This window comes from Capronia coronata (genome assembly GCF_000585585.1).
Source record: "Capronia coronata CBS 617.96 chromosome Unknown acBCG-supercont1.3, whole genome shotgun sequence".
Classification (NCBI taxonomy): Eukaryota; Fungi; Ascomycota; class Eurotiomycetes; order Chaetothyriales; family Herpotrichiellaceae; genus Capronia; species Capronia coronata.
The window spans coordinates 1134407-1152525 of record NW_006912895.1 but is presented as its reverse complement, the minus strand read 5'-3'; the positions used below and the strand labels follow the sequence as shown (position 1 = coordinate 1152525).

Below are 18119 nucleotides of genomic sequence, written 5' to 3'. Positions count from 1 at the left end.
TCGTGATCGCAAGCCACTTGCCTATAGGTAGGTGGCTAGGGCAATATGGTTACACAGGAACCACGACAAGTATGGCGTCTTCCACAGTCGCCCGAACCTGGGTTGTACAAATCTTCCCTGAAGTTCTTCCAGAAGTATATCATCTTCATTTCCCCAATCGCAGCGTAAGTATCAGATACCTCGGATTGATAGATATTAGCTTACGAGTCGCATCCATTCACGTGCCCTCGCAACATCTTCTCACAACATCGCTCCCCCTCTCACCTACTCTTCTAGATATCATGGGCTCATATGACGAAAGGGGCGAGCTGCCAGCGGTCGATGTTATTGACATCCAATCAGACGCCGAGAAGACATCATTGTCCAAAGACACGGAGGAGTCGTTGAAAGCACAGCCCCCCAGCTTCTCCTCCCTCCTGCTCTGGGATGAACAGGGATTGAAACGCTTCGAAGCCATCACATATATAGACGAGTACTACCCTACCAATTGCGAAATCGAGCTTCTTCAGCAGCACAGTCACGAAATAGCACAGAAGATCGAAGCCAACTCTGTCATTGTTGAATTGGGCAGTGGATGTCTTCGAAAGATCAAGATCCTGCTCCAGGCGCTGGACGACCTCAACAAGCCTGTTGACTATTACGCCCTGGATCTTTCCCGTTCAGAACTGGAGCGAACACTTCAATCTGTATGTCCAGGCACTTTCAAACATGTAAAATGGCACGGCCTCCTCGGCACATATGACGACGGATTGAAGTGGTTACAGAGGCCAGAAAACGCTTCCAGGCCCAGAGCTGTCCTCTCATTGGGCTCGACTCTTGGAAGCTTTACCCGCCCCGAAGCCGCCGACTTCCTGACCGGTTTTGTCGATGCTCTGAACCATGGGACATCCAGAAGCGAGCCTGTGCTCATCATCGGCTTGGATGGTTGTAAGAATGGCGACAAGGTATGGCATGCATACAACGACTCAGGAAATCGAAACGACCAATTCATCAGAAATGTACTAGATTCTGCAAATCGCATTCTCGGCAAGGATATATTTCGTCAGGAGGAATGGGAGAGGCGTGGAGAGTGGAACGACAACTTCGGCAGACACGAACAGTATCTTGTCCCAAGGAGAGATGTTGAGTTCCAAGGTCGTTACTTGAAGGCAGGGGAGAAGATCTTTGTGGTTTCCAGCCATAAATACGACAGCGAAGAGCGACGACAGTTGTGGCAAGGTGCAGACCTCGCCGAACTCAAGGGATGGAGGACACCCGAGCAAGACTATGGTGAGTTCGGTTCCATAATAGATGTCTGATTTGGTGGCCGAGAGCTTACTTCGACTACAGGGCTGTACGTTCTATCTACACGACCTGCGAATTGAGCCATGAGAGCAATGGACAAGCCTGGTGCAGCCTCATAAAACGATGTATGCGGTGAAACGACAAGGGCCTGTTCGTTATGTTCGTTCCTGAGCCCTTGTTGACCTGGGACCTGGAGCATTCGAGGAGTGACGGGCGATGACACCGTCGCCCGTGTAAGACTCCTATCATACATCATCATTGCCACATGGATTGTGAGATGCCAAACAACAGGTTCCCCTAGGTACCTGGTCCTACGACTGTCTGTCCACAGGTTCTGGTGTTTGTCAACGGCAAGGGTCATTTGAGAGATGTTTGTCCGTTACTTCCCGAGGCATCTATACCATCCCTATAAGGATTCTTTCCCTCCACCGATCCGCGTTATGCATGAGGCGTCTTTTTCAAATCCACTTCATCATATTCCCGTGTTTCGCAACAATTTGGTTGCCCCTTGGTGATCTTGCTTACAGCTTTTCGTCTCCTTCCATGATAGTTTCTACCACTACATTGTGGGCTTTGCGTTGTGTCTTCTGCGCCAGCCTAGCCAGCCTAGCCTCTACCCAGATTCAGTGTGACCAGTCCGTCTTATTGCTGGTCAGTGGGGGAGTAGCTTTCGCATGCTGAGCGGCTTTCAAGTACGGTCAGAGTATCAGTGGGAGGATACAACTTCAAGGCTTTGGCCACGGCCCTTGTTGTCAAGCTGGGCGAAGCGAAGAAAGATTTCGATGATTGACAAACGTCCAAGAGGTGACGACCATGCCAATGAAGTATGTAAAAGCATGGAGGACTCTGTACATGTCCAATGTTGTCGCTGCTGCCAGGGCGGTCTCCAGGTGAGAACAAGCTTGATACTGTCCAAGTTCACGTTATAAATAACAACCCATCCACCTAGGAGTGCTTCAATAACACTTCAGTCATTCTGCCTGACCTTTGTGTTAATAGTCGCACATGAAAGTGCGGCAGATCATCACTTAACGAAGTCCGTTGTTTTCACCACTTACTTTCACCTCAGCCTCAACGCGAAGATTCGTATCAAGTTCCTCCTTACCTTCCCTACCTATCAGGCTATTCTTCATCGTGTATTCTACTTCTCCTAAGAAGGATCCATCACTGAAAGCCACAAGATCCTTTGCCGTGAAGACCCGTCGTGCAACAAGTAAGTCCTTCATCGCCTGCACCTTCGATCTCTATTTGCTGATAGACAAAAGGCTCTAAGAAGCGCAATTCAACAACCACTCACCGTCACAATGTCTCTTCAATCCGACGAAGATCTCATCATCACCACTGATCACGAGACACTCTTCCAAATCGTGGAAACCGCCAAAATCGCCGTTCCCAAGCCCGAAGACACAAACAATGCGCCACTCAGAGTCCTTGGCCAGGTGTGATAGGACCCAGGAGTCGATATCGTGGAGCAGGCAAAGCTTCCAGAAGAACAACTCATTTTCATCATGAATCGAAAAAATCCCTCGGTCATTTCTGTGCAGTCACTTTTCCGTCCCTAGAAAAATGCGGAGAGTCATAGTAGTAAGTGGTGGTTGAAGTACTACTTTGAGTCCCCACACCGCGTCGTATACTTTCCACCCCCTGATATGTCAGCCTTGTGCCGTCTTATAAGGGGGCTAGGCCAGGCACGTGACACCCTTCAACTTCAACTTTGTGGTGGACTCGGAGTGCACCGCTCATTCCCTGAAAGACAGGTGTGCCTGTGGAAACGAGGCTCAAGCTTTACGGGGATTGGCGGGATGTCGACCCTATCACAACGTAGCCTGATTATCTAGGGCGGATGGAAGACGGAGCCTGAAGGGTGATCGGGACAGGGAGAGATAGATTCGGATCTGGTCAAGGAGAGAAACAGCATCAATTCTATCCACATCGCACGCTCGAGACGGCAGACAAGTGTCGTATCTCGCAATGCGCCTGCCACCGATATCCCGGCTCCATCGGTCAAGACCTGATCAACCCATCACCGTTCCCGGCGTCCGAGCAGTGCCGGAAATGGAAACGGGCGACAGCAACTCCCACACAAGACCAAGTTTATGTCCACAAGCCATCGTGTTCCCGACTGTTCTCCACCACATCTAGCGAACGACCCCGGCCTCGACCTTCTCGCTCATCATTCCTTCGGCACCGACAATTGCACCTTGAGGGGCAATATCGGCCAAGGTCTCGTCACTGAATTTCAAGTCGTGCTCGACATCAGTCGTGTCTTTCACCTTGAGCCAAATGACAGGTGAAGCGATGACAAGAGAGCCCGCAAGCAGGCCCCAGTTAACAGCAAATTGGGTCATGTAGGCGACGTGGTTCGAGTCCAGGACCGGGGCGATGGCGCCACCAGCAGATTGGATACTTTTGTAGAAGCCGCTGAAGTTGGCGAGTTTGCGCCCGTTGTTCGTCAAGGAGCCCATGAGCCTAAGTAGGAGTTAGTAGGGGTCCGAAAGCACGGTGGTCAAAGACACGGCTGCTTACCAATAAGAAGTGGTCTGCCAGACCGAATCATACATTCCGTAGAACATGTAGAGGAACATCGGTCCAATATAACCCGAATCGGTCCAGTCCATCTTGACATAGTCGGGAGCGGAAACCATCTCACGGGTGTACTGTGTCTGGAAGTCGTAACCACCGCCCCAGATGACAAAGGTGAGCACAAACAAGGCCCCCACCGCCATCTTGGCGCGTGTGCTTCGACGGAAGTACGTAGTATCCAGAGCATAGCCGAAAATCCAGGCTCCGACGATCTGGCAAAGGTAGTACAACACACTGTTGAGGGCACGGGTGCGGATGTTGAACCTGGCCAGGTTGACGTCTTGAAAGTGGTAGGTGTAGAACCAATTGCTGGCGAAGAACATGGGGAACAGGAACACAATGTACCAGTCGGTAATGAAGGTCTGAAAAAGACCCGTAAGCTCAGACTTCCAAGTTGGGTTTTTCATCAAGATGATGCGGGATCCATCTGATCGCTTGACAAGGAGCGGGTTGCACAAGAACCCTGCCAGGACAAATCCAACAGCCATGAGGACGATGAAGGCAATGTAAGTACCATCAGTGACCGAATTGCTCGTGGAGTGGATGTTCTGTCCGAGAGGCACCAAGCCGCCAATAACGGCTCCGAGGTTGAAGATCATCCAGAAGACGGCGATGTATCGACCCTTGGACCTTTCCGGAGGGTAAGACAACATAATGGCGCCTTGCGCGGTCCACAGCAGACCGGCGCAAACACCGAGCAGAGCACCTGCGAAGATGAGAAAGCCGGCATTTTGATTGTGGTTGTATGACAGGATCGAGGCAATGTAGAGACAGTATCCAAACCCTCCGAAACCTAGAGTCAGGCGGAGACCGATTCTGTTGGCGATACTGCCAGCGAAGAACCCGACTCCTGCGAAGGTCGAGTAGAGAGCAGTGTTGGCGTTATTGATATCATGGGCGTCGACCAATCCACCGGCTCCGAGACCATTGACCGCGTTGAACATACCCGGGCATAAGAAGCACACCAGCGCGACGAAGACGATCTGGAACTCGGGGCTGGCATATGGAGGAATCTTGATGAAGCCAAGTTTGAACGACTTGTACATCCAAGGTTTGCCCAGAGGCATGACATCTTCTCGAGCCACCTCTCCTGGCGCTGTGTCGGTATGTGCCGAGCCAGCAGATGTAGCCGCCATCTTCTCGTCTATGCCCTCAGACATCTTGCAAGGCCAAAGTGGGAGGGAGAAAAGGAGTTAAGCTGTGAAGAAGATGAAGGTGAACAGGAAACAGTGAGTCCAGTCTCCGGCGAGAGGTTGGAGTCGCAGTAAGGCTCGGGGTTTGTTTGGTGAAGCGGTGACGGGTGGAGATACTTTGGAGCCCGGGGGTCTACCTCGGGGCAAAGTCCTAGTAGGGTTTGGTGTGACTGTGGTCGCGGAGCCTCGAATGTCGTGTGCGCTCTGGAGCAACTGGAGGATGAAGGACGGGGAGGGAAGATATTGAAGTACTTTGTGGTCACGCAGAAGGTAGGATGGACTCAGAGGCCTGGTGATAGACAACTCAAGTCGCGTCGTGTCGGGCTAGTCAATGGTTACCATCAGTATCAGCAGATGGTTGCGAGACAAGAGATACAGCAGTGACATCGTAGCATACCGATACAGCGACAGCAGCATTTGATTGAGAAGGGGGTTTGATAGCGGCGACACACTTGACAATCCAACCACTATGTTACAGCCCTGTTTGGTCGGCTGCACGGCTGATACTCCAAAGCCTCTGGACCAGACGTTGATTAGAGAGTAGTACTCTGGGCGGTGGTGGAGGGAGTCGAGAGAGAGAGAGTGACTGTGGTTCAAGGACAGAAGTTGATGTCCCCTTTGGGTTCGTTCAGGGATCCGGATAGGATCTCGCTGTATGTTTGGCCATGTCCGGAGGTTGACTGCAGGGCCGGGGACAAGAAGACAGGGTGGAAGTGTCCAGTGTGGAGTGAGAGGGTGGTTGGATGAAGTGAAGCATGGTACTATTGAAGATAGCAAGTGTGCAACCATACAAACGGTGATTCGCATCTTGCATTCGGCGTTGGAGTTGGCAGATGGAGCGCAGGCAGCGACACGTGACCTGATAAGAGAGTAGTATTTTCTCCGCCTCAGGGTTACATGCGATTCTCACACTGGAGGCTTCATCACTGCGACCCTACAACCAGCTACAGACAGAGTACAATCTCTGCCACCACACAAACTGCCACCTGCGCCTTGCATACTATACAGAGTACCACCTCAACTTCTCATCTGCAACTTGAACAACGTCTCATCTCATCTCACTCACTCACTGCATTGACCGAACAAGCAATCATCTACGACGACTAGGAATGACACCCAGTCCTGATCTTTCTGTCTGCTATCGTTGCATCCACATCCACCGACATCCACATCCTCGGCCGCCATCACTGAACCTCTCGAGCTCTGTACGTGCCTCTCGCCTCGGTGAGTGCTTCGACTTAACGTGGACATCTGGTCCAGGAAGCTCTTGAGTAGCAGCATCTCATCATGTCCTGAGAAAGATGCCTGAAACCTCCACAAACCCACCTCATGTTATCGCGGTCGAAGGCAGAACGTGCTGCCACCGTGCAACATGAGTGTGTCGCGCTATTATCCGATTCGCAGCTGTCATTCAACGTTGCCTCAGCCCTCAGCCAGGCCTTCATCTCTACTACCGCGCCCAATTCCGTCAAGAGCCTTTTTCGGACCTCGATGGCCAGTAGAATCTGTGAAAGCGCCCTACAATCCCAAAGCAAATGACGTGACAATCTTGTTGGTCTACAACTTTCTCTTATCATATCATTCATAGCTTCTCTCTTTATCGGATCATTTCCTCCATTCTTGTAGGGCTAACCTACAAGCAGTCGTTCTTCATATTTCCTTCAGGTCTTATTATCATCCAGCCTGGTTGATAAGCTCGGGTCAACATGGCTTCGCCAGGAAAGTTGGTGACCAAATTTACCAACGGTTACCTGCTGAAGAATGGTCAAATCGTCCCCGGAGATCTTTGGATCTCCTCCGAAACAGGACAAATCATCAGTCCACAGTCGGCTTTTTACTCCTCTCACCTAACTCCAGACAAGGTTGTTGATCTCGACGGAAGGATAATATCTCCAGGGTTCATCGATGTGCAGATAAATGGCTGTTACAACTTCGACTTCTCTATGCCTGACGCAGAATACGCACCAAAGTTGGCACATACACATCGGCAAATGATAAAGACCGGACTTACCTCTTATGTTGCCACCGTGATCAGCACCAGGCCAGAATCATATCATTCTGTATTGCCTCATCTGGGTCCCTCTGGGAAGGATCGAGATCCTGGCAAAGGATGCGAGAGTCTGGGTGCGCATGTTGAAGGACCTTTCCTCTCGCCAGTACGGAATGGAATTCACAACCCTGACGTTTTACGTGAGGCTCATTCATGGTCCGATATTGAAGAGTGCTACGGTGCCTCGAATCTCCGGAACATCCGCTACATCACAGCTGCACCCGAGGTTGGCAAAATGATGTCTCTAATTCCCGAATTTGTGTCCCGAGGCATAGTTGTGTCCATAGGTCACTCGGATGCCACATTTGAGCAGGCACAATCTGCTATCGCTGCCGGAGCCTCGATGGTTACACATTTGTTCAATGCCATGCGTCCCTTTGGGCACAGAGAGCCCGGTATCTTTGGGCTGCTAGGTCAATCGGCTCCATCTACGCCTGTCGCGACACCGAAGCATAGTCGCCCGGGCAGCGCATCGACCTCCCCTCGGGGCTCGCCCAGGTCTTCGAGACGGTCCACACCCCGCTCTAGCTTGAGCATCAGCACATCTGCCGCAGACCTGGAGAAGGAGGCTCGATGTGTGCAGCCTTTCTACGGGCTCATTGCTGATGGCGTACATCTATCTCCACAAGCGTTGAAAATTGCTTACTCGGCTCATCCGCAGGGCGCTATCCTGGTGACAGATGCCCAAAAGTTTGCCGGATGCCCCGACGGGGTGTATGATTGGCGGGGAGAGGACCGTTTCGTCAAAGAGGGCAAGGTTCTGAAGCTGGAAAGCAACGGACGCATTGCCGGCAGTGTCGTCGATCTGATCGACTGCGTCAACAACTTCATGCGGTTCACAGGCTGTGGGTTGGCCAAGGCACTGGAATGCGTGACGAGCACGCCAGCGAAGATGTTGGGCAAGGATGTCGAAAAGAGCAAAGGAAGACTTGAGGTCGGCATGGATGCGGATCTTGTGATCCTTGATGAAGCGCCGGATGGAGACTTGTCGGTGCATCAAGTTTGGAAGTTTGGAGTTCAAGTGGTATGATCCGAGACGGCACAAGGAAAAGTGGCTTTGGTTGCGGGCGTTGTGACATTGACGGGGGCTGTTATATTGTCAAGCGGGTGTTTGGGATGGTCAGTGATGATACCTCATAGAGTTATACCTGATGAGCTCAGTCTCATGGATGATATGGTTGCATGACAAGGAGACCTTGAGACCAATGTATGATGTACGATATGATGATACTACGCTGGATGTTGTACTCATGTCTTTTCGAGTGTGTCTGTAGTGTTTGTGTTTGTGTTTGTATTCTCCCTATACATCGAGTACATGTTCGTCAGTCCCGTGACCCTCGAATATGCCGGACGAACACATTTTCGGATCTGCTGGGATTCAGACCCGAAGATTCCTATTTCACCCGCTGTGTCTCTTCTGCCACAATTCGCTCTCCCGTGAACATTTCGCGATCAGAGCCTTGTGAGTCGAGTTGCTTGCCACCTGGCTTTCAACAATTTTCCAGATTCTCGTCGACAAAGCAGAGCTCTGGCAGTGTTCTACAAAGGCATATCACGTGCCAGAGCACGAGCTCATAATTGGTCTAGACGCCTGTAGGTATTTTCCCCCGCGTCCTTATTGAATGTAGCCTTCGCCCCCCGGAGCCTTGAGTCAGACTCAATCACATTCTGCTGGCTCTTTGATGATCATAAAACCAGGTGGGACTTCTTCACTGGCATTCTGGGTGTGCAGCAGAGGAGCGTCGATACTTGCGCGCTGAATCTCACTCAGCTCGAAGTCGTCTCTCCCATTCCAGTCATGACCGTTCGGAAGAATTATGCCCCAGAGTAAGCCCACCGCTCATCTTGTTGATATTGACACGAGTTCACCCTGGCAGGGTCCTCTTAAGTGCTCCGAGGAGGTCTGCAGCTCTTCCCAGTCCTGATGGAAAGCTCGCGCTATACACGCAGTCGTCCTATTCTTTCGACACACACTCCCGAGCCAGTGAAATATGTGTCATAGATCTGGCTACGGGCCAGTCAGTCACAATCAGCAAAGACGCCAAAGCCACGGAGCCGCGATGGACTGGTTCCGGTCATGAGGTAGTCTGGCTGAAGGAATGTGAAAATGGAAACACGAGCTTCGTCATTAGCGATGCCACTCTTCCAGGGAAGTGCTACACCGCCGGCACCGTGGCAGGCACAGTCTCAAACCTCAAGCTCTTCGTCATCGAACCTGGCAAGGTGGCGATTGCTGTTGCCGGACGGGTCAATCCAGATGGAAGCCTTTATAATCCCAAAGACGTCCAGAAGCCGCACAGCTCCGCGCGCCTATACGATTCCCTCTTCGTTCGACATTGGGACACGTATGTCACTGACCAGCGCAACAGCGTGTTCACAGCATTGTTGCAAAAAGCTCAGCCTATGGTCACTTCGCGACAGGGGCGATATAGTCTGCTTGGCTTCAAGAATGCTCTACGAGAGACCAAGCTGGAGTGCCCGATCCCACCTTTTGGAGGGACCGACCACTTCGATATTGGACCGACTGGACTGACTATTGTGGCCAAGGATCCAGACCTCGATCCTGCCACGCATACCAGATGTCACTGCTATTTCATCCCCCAAAAAGACATTTTGGACATGAGCCCACCCATCTTCCGCAGGATCCGCATCCCGGGACTCCTCGGCGCTGCCTCATCCCCCGTTTTCTCCCCCGGTGGCGAATCTTTGGCATATCTTCATATGATGACCGACGGCTATGAAAGCGACAAGAATCGGATTGTCCTTGTTCATGCTCTTGATCAGGCCGAGCCCTCAGCAAGGGAGCTGATGCGGTCCAGTGATACCAAAGGTGGCTGGGACAGATCCCCTTCCGCTTTGAAGTGGTCTGCCGATGGAACGGTTCTGCTTATCGAAGCCGAAGATGTGGGGAGGGGATGCCTCTTCGCCCTCGATCTAGAACTGGAGGCTCCTGGACCAGACTGGCGCCCTCGCCAGTTGACCAAGAGTGGATATATCATCGATGTGGCGCCATTGCCGACCAAGCCCAACCTTCTCCTTGTCTCGAGCAACAGTCTTGTCGACAACAGTGTCTATACAATCGTCGATCCTTCGGGTGTGGCGGAGACTGCGGTGATCTCATCCCTCAGCCGTAATGGCTCGATGTTTGGTCTTTCACCAGAGCAGGTTTCGACAGTGTGGTGGGAAGGGGCCAATGAGCACCCGGTCCATGCTTGGATGATGAAGCCCTCATTCTTTCGAGCCGATCACAAATATCCTCTCGCTTATCTGATCCATGGAGGTCCTCAGGGCGCCTGGAATGACCAGTGGTCGACTCGTTGGAATCCTGCCGTCTTCGCCGAGCAAGGATACGTGGTGATTTGCCCCAATCCGACTGGGTCGACTGGATATGGGCAAAGCTTCACTGACGGAATCCGCAACCAGTGGGGTGGTCTGCCGTACGAGGACCTCGTCAAAGGGTTCGCCTTCATCGAATCGCAGCTCGAGTTCGTGGATACGTCTCGGGCTGTTGCCCTGGGTGCGAGCTACGGCGGCTACATGATGAACTGGTTCCAAGGACATGAGTTAGGCCGCAAGTTCAAAGCCCTTGTCTGCCATGATGGCGTCTTCAGCATGACCGGGCAACTGGCCTCGGAAGAACAATACTTTCCGGTTCATGACCTAGGCGGACCACTCTGGGAGAGACAGGAAATCTACGACAAGTGGGATCCAAGTCGCTTCACCAAGTACTGGGAGACTCCTATGCTGGTGATCCACAATGAACTCGACTACCGACTGACCATTGCCGAGGGCTTGTCCGCGTTCAATGTCCTGCAGATGAAGAACATAGAAAGTCGCTTCCTCAGCTTCCCGGACGAGAACCATTGGGTGTTGAAACCTGAAAACAGTCTTGTCTGGCATCTCGTCGTCATCAACTGGATCAACAAGTTCGTCGGGTTACCGAAGCTGGTCGATCGTCAAGGCCGAGATGGATCTGCGTTCTGTCGGCAGGAGAGGCGTAGAAGGCCGAGCGCGTTGCGCATGGGCTCGGCGCACCTCGAACAGTGAAGCGACAGTGGCAGTAAAGTCGGTTTGAATACCACAGGAACCATAATGGCCCAGCGCAAGACACTTTTATCATGTTGGAGTGGACCAGACCCCTTTTATACACCCATCTCAACCCATGTTGATACAAAATAATAAAACAGCAAGACCCAGGGATCGTGAGCTGTCCATATGAAGGCATGATCGAATCCAAGGGTCAAGGACGGTCCTGTTTGCTTGTGAGTTCTTCTTTTACCAGTTCCGCCAGGACTTTCTTGTCTAGCAGCTGGTCCGCCAATTGCCCGTCCGGCTTCAGCAATTCCTTGAGGACCACGCCGAGCTTCAACTCCCCTGGTGCTGTCCCCTTTAGCGCCTGGATGGTAGATCTCACGATAGTCCTCATCTCCGAGGCGCCCATTATATTCACCGCGCCCACCAGCTCATCAACCACCGCCACTTCCTTCTCTTGTTTCTCCACCAACTCAGGTCTGCCAGCTTCCTGTGCCTCTTTGGCGGCTGCCTCTGACGCCGCTTTACGCTTCCGTAGCAGAGCGAGGATTTGCATGTCGGTCTTTATAGGGTTGGTACCACTGGCCGCTTGATTGATCTCGGATATCGTGCCGCGCAGGACGCTCAAACTGCCCATCACTCAGCACCGTTATGCCCGGGAGAGTTCCGCGCTGTAACTGATCTGTCACTTACCGAGCAGTGTCTTTTGCGCGCATGGCGGCTTTAAGGTCCCCCTTTATTTTCGAAAAGAGAGCAGAGGGAGCCGTAGATGAGGATGAATTCCACCTTAAGCCTTGAGCTGCACCTCTACGCAGACATCGGGCGCAGATGTTTCGCTCGCCGACGAAAAGTGTCCTGGCCATTGGTGCTGTTGCCATCTTACCGTGACAACGAGTGGAGAACCCGGCGAGCAAAAGACAGTCAAACAAGCAAAAGAAGACAAAAAGTTTGGTATTCAGGATTCACGGGGTTCAAGTTGGAGATCTTTTGAGTCTATAATGCGAGATGTTCCTGGTCTAAAATGGCTGCGCTCATCATAGTACTTACTAGTACTTGATGCCGCTTTAGATCGTGGTCAAGCTCTGACCAATAATAGCACAACTTGGCGCGTAGTGCATTGCAACTAACGTAAATGGTAGTAGTACATACCTCACTAGGTACTAACTGCAGTGGTTAGTAGTAACTTGAATTGTAGAGCGCGTTGTGCGGAGCTCGTTGCATTTACTTCACTTTGGTGTTGAAGAACAGACCAGTTCATTTGCACGCTCAAAAACAAAAAGGACGCCCTCTACCCTCAATTCAGATTGTCTGCCAATCAATACTTGTCCTCTCTCACCCACCGGTAGACTGCAAGATCCTCCTGTCGCCGCTTTCAGCGGTTACCGTCGTTGATGTGGTTTTCCTACTAGTTTCACCCGGCGCTGCAACGCGACATGGCCTCCTCTGCTGTTCAACAGACGCCAGCACGGCCTGTACCGGGAATATGGCCTCAAACTCCTGCGACACGGCCTGGGATACCAGCTCCTTCGTTTCAATCTCCAAGAACTCCATTACACAGGGCTGCCTTGGTCCCTCAATCCTCCCTTTCGAATAGCATGACTACCCCCAGACCAAACGACACTCAGGCACAAACCTCTGTTCGAAGGCCTGAATCTCTGGAACCTTTGGAAAGAGCATCGCGCACAATAAACGAGGCTCTGGTGAACGAGACTCGATTCCCAGATGTCGACGGTTATCTCTCGCAGGGCTATTCGGCCGACTACGACATACAGTCCTCTGCAACATGGGCACCTTTTCAGAAGGCAGGGGTTCACAAGATTCCAGACGAGATATTCGAGCAGTACAACAACGCGCAGCTTTCCACGAGCATGGGACTGTTTGCAGAACTGAGGCATGCTTGGATAGCGATTGACAACGCATTGTATATGTGGGATTACACTTCGTCAAAACCTGAGCTACTTGGATTCGAAGGACAGCCTCACTGTATCCTTGCGGTCAAATTGGGAGTGCCACGGCCAGGTGTCTTCCTTCCCAACATCAAGCACATAATTGTTCTGGCGACGACTACGGACATCTCTCTTCTGGGCTTGGGGATAGACCCCAGTCCGGGCGCGTCTGGTGCCTTGTGTCTGTTTCAGACCGGCATGTCTGTTTCGGTCAAGGGTCTTGATATCAGTGTCATAGCCTGCTCAGAAAAGACGGGGAGGATCTTCTTCGGTGGGCGGACAGAGAACGAAATCTATGAACTCACTTACCAGCAAGAAGATCGATGGTTCTCAAGTCGCTGTTCGAAGATCTGCCACACCAGTGGACCGGCAAAATCGTTGGCTCTGACTTTCAGCAGCTTGGCTGGTGGCCCCAAAGAGTACGTGGAGCAGATTGTAGTGGACGACAGCCGAGATCTGTTATACACGCTGTCATCTTCTTCCAACATCCGTGTCTTCCACGTCAAGCCAGGTGGTGGATTGCCGCTACTTATTACCAAGCCAGCAACTGAGATCTATGCCAACATTGGCCATATCATCACACAAAGTGAGTCCCTCAATGTTCGGGTCAAGATTGTATCCATATCAGCCATACCCGCCTCAGAGGCGTCAAGGTATCATCTTATGGCAACGACGGCCACGGGATATCGAATATATCTCAGTGCAACCAGCTCTGGTTACTGGTCGACGACCAAGTCGGGTGCCCCGATCAGCATGCAGGCTCAACACGTCAAGGTTCCTCCGATGAACGCGACCGGCGGCACGTCTTCCATATCCCAGGGGTCGGAGCCGACCTCCAACGTTCATCAACCTATCCGAACCCTAACGATGACTCGGCTCGCCGCAAGATATCCGCCGGGTTTCTTCCTTTGCTTCACCGCGCGAGATGCCAGTTTGCCTACGGATCAGCTGTTCATCTCGGCGCCTGATGCTGGAAGACTGTCGAGACCTGCCGAGCCCGGCCAACCCAGTCGTACCAGCGAATCCGCCATGTGGTTATCATTGGGCAGTCGCGCCGAAGATATTGGTCTGGCTGTTCCTTACTCTGGCCCAACTTCAACACCCGCTGGCTTTGGTAACGACCTGGCTGTGCAATTTGACAAGCCGATTCCAGAAATCGCAATCCTGACGAATACCGGGGTCCATATCCTGAAGCGGCGTCGGTTGGTTGACATTTTCGCCGCGCTCAGTCGTCAAGGTGGTGGCACGGAAGGCTTTCAGACCGAAGTAAACAACCTGATCCGCGCTTATGGAAGAACCGAGACTCTTGCAACCGCGTTGGCGGTTGCCTGCGGCCAGGGGGTTGAGGTGACCAAAGATGCGCATGCAATGCGGGTGAATGATCCCGAGGTTCTCGAGCTTGCTCGAAAGACATTCATCGAATATGGTGGAAAACCAAGCATCAACCAGAATTCCATTACGGATAAATCTGTGCCCTTGATTGACGCAGTGCGTCCATCTCCTCGACATGCAGCCATTGCGCTGTACCTCTCACGTCTGCTGAGATCGACGTGGAGGAATGTGATCGCCGTTGGGTTAACCACTCCTACGGGATACCAGATCAGTCCTGCGGTACCGATACAGAAATTGAGGGACGTCCAAGAGTCTTTGTCCGCACTGCAACGGTTTTTCAAGACCAACAAAAGTTTCATCAAGGGGCTCAGTGGTCCCGATGACCTGTCAAGCACCAGCACCAAGGATGATGAGATTGCCCTTAAGGGGGAGCACCGAGCTCTTCACTCCCTGGTCAAGTTTACCTCAGACACGATCGAAGGTCTCTCTTTCATCCTGGTGCTTTTCGAGGAAAAGGTGGCTGAGATCATCCCGCTTCTTCCAGAGGCATCTCGGCCTCAGATGTTGCAGCTGACTTTTGAGGAACTCTTCACCACGAGAAAAGGTTATGAACTCGCCAAGGAGCTGGTCAAGGCCATTGTTAATCGCAATATTGCTAAGGGCTCCAATGTCGAGACGGTGGCCGAGGCTCTGCGACGGAAATGCGGCAGCTTCTGCAGTGCTGAAGATGTGGTCATCTTCAAAGCACAAGAGCAATTGAAGCGAGCCGCAGAAGCTGGAGCCAATGCTGAGTTGTCGCGCAACTTGCTGAATGAGAGTTTAAGGTTGTTTGAGCAAGTGGCCGACAATCTCCCGAGTGACTACCTGGAGTCAGCGGTGAAGCAATACACAGAGCTGCAGTTCTTTGCTGGCGCCATTCAACTGGCTCTCAAGGTGGCTCACGAGAAAGACAAGGCTAACGAGGCTCTGTCTTGGATGGCCGACGGACGACCTGAACCAGATGCCCGAAAAAGAAAATTCGACGTTCGGAGTCAATGCTACGATCTCATCCATGGCGTGATCGCTGCCGTCGATCGAAGCACCGAACAGAGTCCTGGTTTCATTGACGGTCGCCCTACCGTTGCTGTCACGCGAAGGAATGAAGCTTACGACGTGATTAGCCGGTCAAAAGACGAGGCATTCCTGACAAATCTGTATGACTGGTATGTCCAGCAAGGATGGTATGACCGGCTTCTGGCGACCGAGTCTGCATTCATCGTGACTTATCTGCAACGAAAATCATCCGAGGACATCACGTATGCGGACCTGTTGTGGAAGTATTATGGGCAGACAAGCCAATTCTCCGAGGCAGCCAAGATCCAGCTGCAACTTGCTCGCAGTCCGTTTCCCTTGACATTGGAGAAGAGAATCGAGTACCTGAGCAGAGCTAGAGCCAACGCATCGACATATAGCCAAGGGGGCAACCGCAAGACCAAGCAGCAGTTGCTGCAGGAGATTTCGGATCTGCTGGATATTGCCACCATCCAAGACGAGATCCTCCAACGTCTCCGAGACGACCCGCGACTGGGAGCGGAACGCCGGAAAGAGGTGCTTGACCAGGTCAACGGGGCAATTCTGGACATCAACACTCTATTCAACAACTACGCCGATAACGCCGGCTACTACGATCTCTGCTTGATGATCTATCAGGTCGCCGACCATCGGGATGCCTCGCAAATCAAACAGACGTGGCAACAGCTGCTGCAATCGGTGCATGACAAGACGACGGAGGACGGCCAGATCCAACCGTTCGAAGCTATCGCCGAAGAGGTCAGAAGTTTGGGAAGTAAGCTCCGCACTTCGGAGACCACGTTTCCCGTGCATATCCTGCTCCCGATCCTTGAGAAATATTCGTTCGAGCATCAACGCACCGTCGCCCCCGACCATTGGGTGGTGGACATCTTCCTGGACCTGGAGGTTTCTTATGAGCGGCTTTTTGAGGTTTTGGAGACGATGTTTTTCTCTGGCGACGCGCCGTTCATCGGCTCGAACCGAAAATACATTGCTTCCGAGCTGGTGTATGTGGTCGGCAAATGGTTCCATGACTCCATGAGAGCCGGGACAGTCATCTTTGGCAGTGAAGCTGGAGCGGCGCGCGTCGACGAGACCATTCAAGCTCTTCTACAGCAGAGTAAGCCGGCGGGATTAGACGATGAGATGGTGCAGGTTTGTCGTGCCGTTGTTGAGAAGATAGGCCAACTTTTGAGTTGAATTGGTTGGGTTGGTTGGATTTGGGTGGAAGGAGAAAAGAGAAAAAACTGCAGACTAGAAAGGAGACCGAGTGTGAAGCCAGTTAGGCGTGCGGTGATGTGCTGTTCTGTTCTGTGCTAGGCATATCGTTGCTGGCATTGCTGCATTTAGCGAATGGAAGGCCGATTCACACACAAAACAACCTGATCAATCTTGACGGTCACAAGTTAGGTCAGGGAGTGGTCTGGAAAAGCCGAGCGGTCCCGTTCATCTGATAGCTTTGAATGAGTAGGAGGAAGGGCATGCACACATGGGTTGTCTTGTAAAGGTCAAGCAAGAGTCGTAGGAGCAGGGGAGCGAAATCAACCACGTCCGGCGAGGATTCGTGGTTTGGGGCATTTGGCCTTTGGAAATACCAATACGAATGAGAGAGAGCAAAAGCGAGCAGTCTCGTGGTCTTGTGTAGAATACTAGGTAGGTAGTTGAGAGTGATACTGATCCTGATACCCAAAGATCAATGAGACCACTTACTGACCGGATACTGGATGGAGGAGTCGGATTCAAGGGCATAATGCAGGCGGCCACCTCACTCACAAAAGGGTGTTTGCTCTCCTTTGTTCGTGGGTTGTTTCTTTGATATATGGAGATAGTTCTAGAACATCTCCAGAGGGCTACAAGAACAGATCTGTAGCTCTCTTAGACTTAGAAATGATCATCCTTCATTCTCAGACTGTTAGTTCCAACTAGGGAAGTCTGTTGTATAAGCTTCAGCTTCCGCAATGTCAGTTTCAAGTTGAAGACGATGAGTAGTTTGCCGTGTTGACATTGATTGTTATGGAACATCTCCTTACGACATGGTAATATATCTGGACGTATGGGTACTGGAACAAACTGGCGTATTGCGGGTGCAAGCATTGATGTTGAGAGACGTGGAAATGGAAATGGAAGTGGAAGTGGAAGTGTTGCCGAAGTATGATCAAAAAGTGATAGAATGAGTATAACAAATACCGTGGGGTTGTTGGTATATATATCTATCTGTATATGGATTGCTTTAATTCTCCATCCATTCAACATCTATCTCAGACAGACATCTGGCTCTTCTCCAACTTCCGCCTCTTCTCAACCCAACATCCGACACAAGGCCTCACACTCGCTCATCTTCACGCCTGACTCAGGTCCAAGGGTTCGTTACTCGATCGGATCGAAATGGCGTCTCACCAGCATAGTGTCAACTCACAACGTCAAGCTCTACGGCGTCCTCTGTCGACTAGGAAGCTTGATATCGTCTATCTCATCTTCTTCATCGTCCATGTTCCTGTTATGCTGTGTAAGTCTGGGTCTACTTTTGTTATATCTGTTTTGTCCAGTCTTGCAATGTTTTGTTTCTTCCGAGCCTTTGAGGATTATCTGTTCCTTTGGCTTTGGCTCTGGCTCTGGCTCTGGCTCTGGCTCTGGCTCTGGCTCTGCCTC

At 51.8% G+C, this 18119-nt stretch overlaps 6 protein-coding genes across 6 annotated transcripts; 4 read left to right on the top strand and 2 right to left on the bottom strand.

Annotated features, from left to right (window-relative positions):
- Positions 1 to 281: 281 nt before the first annotated feature.
- A1O1_03720 (uncharacterized protein) lies at positions 282 to 1298 on the top strand (the record flags this gene model as incomplete). The annotated part of the gene is made up of 1 exon (XM_007724621.1): positions 282 to 1298. The coding sequence occupies one exon, from the start codon at positions 282 to 284 to the stop codon at positions 1296 to 1298; it is 1017 nt and encodes a 338-aa protein (XP_007722811.1).
- Positions 1299 to 3422: 2124 nt separating this feature from the next.
- Positions 3423 to 5027, bottom strand: A1O1_03719 (uncharacterized protein; the record flags this gene model as incomplete). Its single annotated transcript, XM_007724620.1, has 2 exons — positions 3423 to 3753; positions 3811 to 5027. The coding sequence occupies 2 exons, from the start codon at positions 5025 to 5027 to the stop codon at positions 3423 to 3425; spliced, it is 1548 nt and encodes a 515-aa protein (XP_007722810.1).
- Positions 5028 to 6766: 1739 nt separating this feature from the next.
- On the top strand, positions 6767 to 8140 carry A1O1_03718 (N-acetylglucosamine-6-phosphate deacetylase; the record flags this gene model as incomplete). Its single annotated transcript, XM_007724619.1, has 1 exon — positions 6767 to 8140. One exon carries the CDS (start codon positions 6767 to 6769, stop codon positions 8138 to 8140), a length of 1374 nt encoding a protein of 457 aa, XP_007722809.1.
- A 768-nt stretch (positions 8141 to 8908) lies between these two features.
- Positions 8909 to 11157, top strand: A1O1_03717 (uncharacterized protein; the record flags this gene model as incomplete). The annotated part of the gene is made up of 2 exons (XM_007724618.1): positions 8909 to 8937; positions 8988 to 11157. The coding sequence occupies 2 exons, from the start codon at positions 8909 to 8911 to the stop codon at positions 11155 to 11157; spliced, it is 2199 nt and encodes a 732-aa protein (XP_007722808.1).
- Positions 11158 to 11350: 193 nt separating this feature from the next.
- On the bottom strand, positions 11351 to 12020 carry A1O1_03716 (uncharacterized protein; the record flags this gene model as incomplete). The annotated part of the gene is made up of 2 exons (XM_007724617.1): positions 11351 to 11771; positions 11836 to 12020. The coding sequence occupies 2 exons, from the start codon at positions 12018 to 12020 to the stop codon at positions 11351 to 11353; spliced, it is 606 nt and encodes a 201-aa protein (XP_007722807.1).
- A 555-nt stretch (positions 12021 to 12575) lies between these two features.
- A1O1_03715 (uncharacterized protein) lies at positions 12576 to 16670 on the top strand (the record flags this gene model as incomplete). Its single annotated transcript, XM_007724616.1, has 1 exon — positions 12576 to 16670. The coding sequence occupies one exon, from the start codon at positions 12576 to 12578 to the stop codon at positions 16668 to 16670; it is 4095 nt and encodes a 1364-aa protein (XP_007722806.1).
- Positions 16671 to 18119: the final 1449 nt, after the last annotated feature.